The sequence below is a fragment of the Musca vetustissima genome, unplaced genomic scaffold (assembly GCF_032173495.1).
Source record: "Musca vetustissima isolate MV318-11 ecotype Yass unplaced genomic scaffold, APGP_CSIRO_Mvet_v1 utg9545, whole genome shotgun sequence".
NCBI classification, from domain to species: domain Eukaryota; kingdom Metazoa; phylum Arthropoda; class Insecta; order Diptera; family Muscidae; genus Musca; species Musca vetustissima.
The window spans coordinates 5,592-14,326 of record NW_026873308.1 but is presented as its reverse complement, the minus strand read 5'-3'; the positions used below and the strand labels follow the sequence as shown (position 1 = coordinate 14,326).

The 8,735-nt window shown below is 40.2% G+C and overlaps 1 protein-coding gene across 1 annotated transcript; it reads right to left on the bottom strand.

The window, feature by feature from the left end:
* Window positions 1-218: 218 nt before the first annotated feature.
* On the bottom strand, window positions 219-2,870 carry LOC133323926 (protein stum-like). Its single transcript, XM_061532833.1, has 3 exons — window positions 2,038-2,870; window positions 1,347-1,970; window positions 219-1,287 (listed from the first exon to the last, which is right to left on the bottom strand). The coding sequence occupies exons 1-3, from the start codon at window positions 2,868-2,870 to the stop codon at window positions 219-221; spliced, it is 2,526 nt and encodes an 841-aa protein (XP_061388817.1).
* Window positions 2,871-8,735: the final 5,865 nt, after the last annotated feature.

Sequence of the window (8,735 nt, the reverse complement as noted above, 5' to 3'; positions counted from 1 at the left end):
TTCATGTTACTGTTGGCCGCGACGACTTACGTATTGCTCTCGATGCCGCCCACGTTCCTGCATTCCAAACGTGAACTTGCCCTCAATTTGTTTGACTTCTGACGGGAATTTTCGACAAGGAGTCCCGACGTGAATTACTATCCGATAAACTATCTGAAGGTGGTCCCACCATTCCCATTCTCATTGCATGGGTGGGACTTTGCGCGGAACTGCTATCCTTATTGGGAGTGCCAATAATCGGAGACAGGGGTGTGGGTTTGAGGCAATTTTCGTATCAACGGCCTCCCCGTGGTTGTGAGATTGGCCACACTAGAACTTGAGGAAGATTTCCTCCGCATACTCTGGGGGCTGGGTGGCTGAAATATGGACTTTCTTCTTCGTGGAGTTTGGGGTGTGGAGGAGGCTTGAGGTTTTCCCCCAGCACCGGAGATGGATGGTCGTCTAAAACTAAAATCCGAAGTTGTCACAGAACTGAGATTGGAACTTCGCCGATCTGAGGTGGTTTGTGTGGAGCTACGCCTTGAGGGTGAGGTTGAACTGGATCTCCTTCTCGTCTTTTCACCATGCAGGGGAGATAATAAAGGTTTCCCCGCAGCTTCTGTGGTCAGATCTTCCATACTAGCCCAATTTGATTTGGAGGGAATGCGCGCCAGAATCTCTTCATGATTGAGTACTTTGAGGAGGCCCTTCTGTTTGCGTGTGGGATTTGGGTTGGGTTTTATAGGACGCGGTAAAGCTCCTGGAGGAAACACCGCCTTTTCAGGTCTTAAATCTAAGGCAGAACGATTCAGTCTTGGTATAGAGGTTCGATAGGGATCGGTGATCATGGGTAATGCTTCCATACTTTTCATGTGGGGTTTTGATTTCGAAGTGGGTTCCATCGATTCACCCAGCAAGGTTGAGGGGCGGCGCTTGAATGGTGTCTTCATAGGGGAAATGGTGGTTGCGGATTCTCGTTGATGTAAAATACCCTTTTGGGTTGGCAGTTTACTGGGGCTGTACCGCCCACTCATATCGAATTGTACCGACGGCCTTGGTGAGTCTTCGACCGTCATTTCGGCCAAGGGTGGCATTAGCTGAGGCAGTTTAAGCTGGGTGGATGATAACGACTTACGCTGCATGGGTGACTTTTGAGGGGTGTTGGGTGCCTTCGATCTCCCTGGTATCAGAGAGGGAGAACTTAGCTCTCGAGTCCTTTGATAGCGGGGACTTTGGGAAGACATGGGTAGGGGCTTCTCATTCAGTATCGTAAAGGAGGTCTTTTTGTGGAGGCGGGATTGTTCAACCCTGTTCAAGAAAAGGAAGGAGATGTTATTTAGGTTGGGAATAAGGTTGTCTGGACTTACCTATAATCTCCTCCCGTGGTTATGGAGTCTTTCAATATCACAGGTGATCGCTGACGCTGTAGCGGTGTTTCAGGCTCAGTGGGATCCTCTGCCAAGAGATGAGGTTGTGGTGGTATGGGTGGTGGTGGTAAAGGAGGCAGAGGAGAATCGCCTTCCTCATCTGCTGCTTCGTCCAGTAACGAGACGGGTTCTTCTTCATCCTCTAGACTTCCGCCTGTGATCTGTGGACCGAACACACTTTTCCGTCTTTGCTTGATATATTCCCGTGGTGTTAGGATCAATGAAGGTGATTCCTCCAACGATCTCAGACAGGAGGGTGAAGGACTGGGAGGCCTTAGAGGTGGCCTCAAACCATCCAAAGATACGCTGGGTTCATCTAGAACTTGGGTACTCGACATTAGTCTTTCCTCTGCCCCGCTGCTACTGGAATCATTGATCATGGCCGCCACCGGAGAGCTGAGAGGCATTTCGTCCCGCTTAATTGACATGACATTTTTCGAACTAGGCCTTAGGGTGGGCATTTTATTAAATTCGGGATATTCAAGGCTGGCCTGACGAAACCATTCCCCGCTCGAGTACGATTCATTGGAGAATTGTCGCGGCATTAGGGCATCCGGTGAGGGGCTGTAGGGGTAGAAAATTTTATCATAATGAGAATTTTTCTTGCCGGGTTTAAGAAGTTAAAACCTACCTCAAAATACCTTGTACTTGCCCCTTGGCTTCCTGATCCTCCTTCTCCCTGTTAGCAGGTGTCGATGATTTCCTGATACTACTCGCCTCGGAATATTCTCGCATCGTGCGATTATCACTTATGGTATATGTTTCTTTCAGCTCCACAATATCTTCCGCTCCCGTAGGCTCATAACCCGACGAAGTCCTCAACATTTCACTGGGCGTGAGAAGCATATAATTCGGTGAATTCTGATGACCCGAAGAAGAATCTCCACTGGAATTTGGCAGTATTTGTATGTCAGGTGGTTTCAGCCTTGGTATGGCTGAGGGTAGTATCTCAAAATTTCGCGGTGAGGGTGTGGAGATGTTTGAAAATCGTCTACCCCTTAGGCTGGTATAAGGTACCTGGGGAAAGAGACGTTGCGTTTGAGGCTCGTGGCTTAATAATTGGTCCTCATCGGATGTTAGCTCCACAGAAGTGGATCTTAAAAAGGCCGGTGAAACAAAACCGCTACCCAAAAAATCATCCGGCGGTGGGGGAGGTATTGGATCACCAAACAGAGAATTGAAAGCCGGCTCAATTTCTGTATCCACATCCACTTCGGGATTGCTACTTTGCCGAGTGGAAGAACGTGAGGGCAAATGCGTTGGATAACGTCCGGTTTGTGGCCTCAACGCTGAGGGTGCCATAACTTGATAATTATAATCTAAGGGTATTATGGAGGGTGTCTCACGTTGCGAACCGGAGGAACTTCGCTGTGAAGGTGGTCTGGAGTTATTGTTGTTGGTGTGGAACAATGGTTGTTGTTGCTGTGGCGAAGAGAAGGATGGGGATGAAGATGATGGGTTCATATTATCCTATTTGGTCAGGAAGTCGTTGGTTCGGAAGTTGTTTGCATGGAGCTATAACTAATGGATTTTTCGGGATAATCTGGAAGAGAAGATCAAGAAAATTATTGGAAAATTTATTTCGAAATTTAAAATCCAACCCACCTTGGCTACATAATCCTTTGTCCGATATAAAAGAAAAATGTGGATCCGCAATTTCCTTGAGCAGTGCCAAATATTTTACTCAACAGCTCAAGGAAATATTTGTGTTGGTGTTGCTATTCGTTCTGCAGCTAGCCACCGGCATTTGTCGTTTAAACACATGGGCAATGTTTACCATTATCGATTTCCAAGGACTTCTTGCTTGCCTGCTAAGGTAAATGTTTACTCTCCGAACATCGCTCTCACTCTCTAGGCCTCTTAAAGTTATTTGTCTACCTCTAAGGAAAACCACCGTCTAGCTGCCTTACTAGCTGTGTTGAGGTTATCGAAGTTCAATGCATACTAATCATTGCCGCTGAAGGCTCAACAAGCCAAAGTCCTTCGCAGTGGTCAGAACAACAACAACAATTTTCCGTTTTTCTTTTGTATCGTCTCATTCGTTGTGTCCCAATTTTACTTTGCTTTGTTTTTATTTATTTTTCCTTAGGTCATTGCATGTCCAGTCTTCATGGATATTTTGTTGAGTGTTTTTCTTGCTCCTACTTCTCTTTCCTTAGGCCTGTGGAAGTTACGTTAAGAAGAAATTTGTGGAATGCATTTGATGGAGAGTTGTTATTGTTTTTGTTGTGGTTGCTTTCTTTTTGTCGGAATTCCTTAGAGTTGATTATGCACTACTTCTTTTATGTTTTCGGTATCGTTAATGCATTTCCCAGTAAATTTCATTTTACAGTTCATTGGCTTTGTTTTGGGTTAACTGCAACAGGGGTCTTCAGGTGTTCGGGTTCATAAGGAGGATCTGAAATGGAAAAAAAAATTTTTTGTTAATTCCTCAAATTAGAAGAATGTTCTCATTAACATATAAAATTCATTATAAATTAATGTGTGGTGCATGCTTTTAGGCGAAGAAAAAAACCTATGTGCTAATACCAATCTAACATCTTACAAGTCATAATGGAACCATCTATAGAAGGGAGCACTACCCTGTATCTACTGTTCATCGGCATTTAAAAGGCTTTCGATACCATCAAACCAACTGTCATATGGAAAGGATACTCTCCATTACCCCTACTGCCCAAAGTTGTACTGGATAAAATAATGAATGAAGTCTGCACTCAGAAAGGAGGCAGATCATGGATTCTCACATGACAAATCGGATTTTTAGGGATGATAACGGTTTGATTCCTCTCAAAATATGCAACATGCAGCCGAAATTAGAAGACCTGAAGAGGTCGGATGGAAATATAGGACTGGAGTTTAATCAAGAATTAAATACTTCGACGGCTTCTGCTATCTAAGAAGCACTGCAAGGAAACAAGTGCAGCTTTCGAACGACCGAAAGTTATAAGGAGTAGCTGGCATTTATCCGAGAAACCCCAAGCATAAAATATTCGAAGTCTGTATAAGATTGATTCTGAAAACCTGGATTGTGTTCATCAGGCAAAAGCTAAAATAATTGCCTCAGGTTCATATGCAGGATATTCTGGCACAACACTATAAATTAAACTGAACTGTAGAACCTAACGAACCAGGAACCCATACAATAGAAGATTAAAAATAGGAAATGTAGATGGATTGAACCTTAATAAAACAAGTAAAATAGTGTCAATCGGTGTTGCCGATAGATATATACCCTTAGCAAATGGCTTGCGGAAGTCTTCGGAATTACACGCAGGTTTTGTTATTCGATTTTTCTAAGGTATATGTTTTTATTGAAGAGGCTACGGATTTAATGTTGACCAAATCGATATTCAATTCGCTTCAAATTAAATTTCCAAATTTATAAAATATTGACCCTTTGTGGGAGTGGAGTGGACCAATGGGTCCCATCTTCGGACTCGATATAGACTTGGTAAATTGTGCAAAGTTTGGCTGAAATCAGACTTTCCATTCTCCTAATATTGGAGATATAAATATTGAAAATGTTGACCCTTTGTAGGGGAGGTACTAGAAGGAGTGGATCAATGGGTCCCATCTTCGGACTTGATATAGGCTTGGTAAAGACAATAGGTTGTACAATGTTTGGTTAATATCATACATTCCATTCGCCAAATATTGGATTTATAAATATTGACCATTCGTGGTACCAGAAGGAAGGATTCCCATCTTCGAACTTTGATCTAGGCTTGATAAAAATAATAGGTTGGGCAAAGTTCGGATAAAATCGCATATTCCATTATCCTGATATTGGATTTATAAATATTGAAAATGTTGACCTTTTTTGGGGGGGGTGAGGTACCAGAAGGAGTGGACCAATGGGTCCAATTTTCGAACTTTATCTAGCCTTGGTAAAGGTAATAGGTTGTTCAAAGTTTAGTTCAAATCGGGTAGTTCGTTCGCATAATGAAATTAATTTTCAGCACAATATTGACCATTTTGTGGGGTAGGTACCAGAAGGAGTGGAAGGATATTCCCCATCTTCAAACATGAACTAGGTTTGGTAAAAATATTATGATGTGCAATGTTTGGATGAAATCGGTTACACCCTTGTGTAACCTATCGTGTGAGCTATCATGCGCACCAGCCGGCCAGACAAACGGGCGGAATTTTGTAAATCGATTCCAAATTTTCTGAAACAGATTTGATTCAATGAAACATGGAGTCTAAAATCTATTTTTCGATGAGGCACATTTTTGCCGTATCAAAGTGTATATACCCTCATTAGCTATAAGACTGAGGGTATAAAATCGATCTTGGATGAATGATACTGAAATAGTTGCGGAAGGTACTTCGGTTCTTTTTATACCCTTCACCACACTGTGGTACGTGCATATGTCTTTGTGCATATGTATGTAACAGGCAAAACGAAACGAGATACACACATGGTTCAATTTGAGAATATGCATAGAATCACTTTTTAAGTCGATTTATGCCTGTCCGTCCGGCCGTCTGTCTGCCCATGTTAAATTGTAAACAAAGTACAGGATCCAAATTGGATGAAATTTGGCATAGGTCACTTATTTGGCCCAAGGACGAACCTTATTGAAATTGAGAAAAGTCGGTTCAGATTTAGATATAGCACCCATATATATTTTCGTCCGATTTAATGTAAATGGTGTACCAAAGTTCCTATACATCTTTCATTTTGCACGAAATTTGGCTCGTACTGTATTAGGTCTAGAATGATGTGTGTTAAGTTTCCAGAAAATCGGTCCAGATTTAGATATAGCTCCTATATATATATATTTTCGTCCGATTTAATGTAAATGGTGTACCAAAGTACTGAATTAAGAGTAGAATGATGTATGTTAATTTTCCTGAAAATCGGTCCAGATTTAGATATAGTCCCCATAAATATTTTCGACCGAGAGATAAATGGTTCACCAAAGACCCCAAGGTAGACCGATTGACACAAATTTGGCACAACGTATAACCTAGATTGAAGCAACTCTGTATCTGACCACATGAACAATTTGGTATAGGTTGCAGAATTACATGTTTATGGATCCATTTTCATGTTAATGGTCCTTCAAAAAATCGACGTCTGTTAGGATTCATCTGTTGAATATACCCACAGTGGTGAAGGGTATCATATAGTCGGCCCCGTCCGACTTTACTACTTTCCTTACTGGTTTTAAGTAAAAAAGTGCTAAAAAATCCAAAAACCCAACTGAGAATACTTCTTTGAGTTCTATTATGGTAGCCACTCCTTTTCAATCGTTAATTGTGTATGTTTATCCGTTAGCTTCCTGTTGGATTTTTTTACAGAAACCACATTTAATATGAATATTTAAATGTACAAAAATAGCCTACTGCAATTTCATGCGCCATAAAAACCAGGCAAAGTGGCAATTGTTGAAGCACCACTGCAGCGACAAGTTTGCTTATTTCAGCGGTGCCAATGCCATTTACCGTTCCAAGATATGCACTACAGCAACGAAAATATCTGTCGAATTCATCAGATAGCGGTACAGCTTGTCCATGGAAGGATAACAATGGAGCCTCAACGATTAAAATGAGGCATAACCCAGCAGACATTGAAATATGCCATGTTACTAGATCAATGCTGCCGCTCAAAAAAATAGGAACGATATCCCAACAGCATTCCACTAAGGACATTGAAATCCCAAGCTCTTGTCAGCCGGAAATCTACAGGGCTATTTACAAGGAAGCTGCTCGTTTAAAGGAGAACGCATTCTGTACGCTTTAGTCGGAGAAGTGGAACATGGCAAATGCAATTACCATGAGAGCTTGGCATAAAGAGCTGGGTTCTTCAAGAAGGAATCTAGAAAAATCGTGAATATCCATAAAAAGATGGGCGTAGTAGTTGGACTATAGTAAATTCTCAAAGAGAATGGTTACCCGACACCTAAGTTCATCAGTTGCATTCTCCATGTGCTGGATGGCGTTATTAGAGTAGTAATGGATAATAAGCTCCACGATTCGATTTAATCGCCAACATTGAATACTTCTTTGTGTAGGAATTAATATGCAAATATATTACAGCAGCAATGTAAAAAGACAGGGATAAGCGAAACAGATATTGCTTTCCGCCACTTTACTGAGATAAATGAGATTATTTTGTAGAGTTCAAGCAGATCCCCAACATCTGCAATGTACGATAGAACTCTAGTCTTATTCCAGCTCTGCTTACGCTTATTCTGATGCCTGAAGCCCAGAACATGTTGCATAAAATCTGTACGTTAATTTCTTACTCATATCGGTTCAATAGTCAGTTGTTGACATTTGAATAGAAATTGAAATTTCGTAGAACTCACTGTAAAGCAAGATAACTATCCAATCAACTTTGTGCGAAGCAACCAGTTCTGTGAGCGACTTATACAATCCTTGTTGTAACAACCTCTCACTGAGATTCACTATGTATAGTTTGCTGCATAATTTTTGGCGCCCAACCTTTTTAATGTAACATATTTATTTTTATTTTATTTAGTTTTTTTTTTTTTGTTTTCCCTTTACATTTTCTTTAAAATTAAGTTTTATTTTTTTCCATTGAAATCTTCACTTGCGGTTTAAAGTCTTCAAGACTTGTATAACTGATTTAAAGATAATTAAATGTTTAAATGGTGAAGTTTTACGCTCGTGCATTTTTCAGCTATTGACGTTGTTTAAATATTTTTGTTTAAACTTTTACTTTTGTTTGTGATATTGAAATCAGTTTTATCTACTTTCGCAAAGAGAGCATAGCATGAAGTCATTTGTGTTTGATGTTGTTGTTGTTGTTAATTATAAGTTTCTCCTGCGATGATGGTGAGATATTTAAAATGCGATAAAAAAATGTTGTGTAGGAGAGGGGAATGTAAGAGGGGAAATATTTTATTATTACTATTTTTTTTACTTTTACAAAATTTATAATAATGCAATATTTCCATTCCTTGAATTTACAAAATGGCTTATAGATAATTTACATGGTCATTTGAACTTTCGTTCGAATACGTGTTCATCTAGAAAGGGTTTAGAGAAATCCAAATAGATGTTTTTCGAATGGAAGCGAAAAAAACATTTCGATCGTCTTATTGAAACAGGCTTTGTATTTGATTATATTTTTTTTTCAAATACTAACAGCCTGTTTTTGTAAAATTCCAAACGAACGAATTCGAGTGACTTACGACCAAACCTTTATTTATGTCTATAAAGGTTTTCTGATTCAAAACAAAAATAAATGACATATTTTTCAAAACCAAGGAGTTTGGTCGTAAGTCACTCGAATTCGTTCGTTTGGAATTTTACAAAAACAGGCTGTAATTTAAGAATTAAAAATTTATGAGTTAA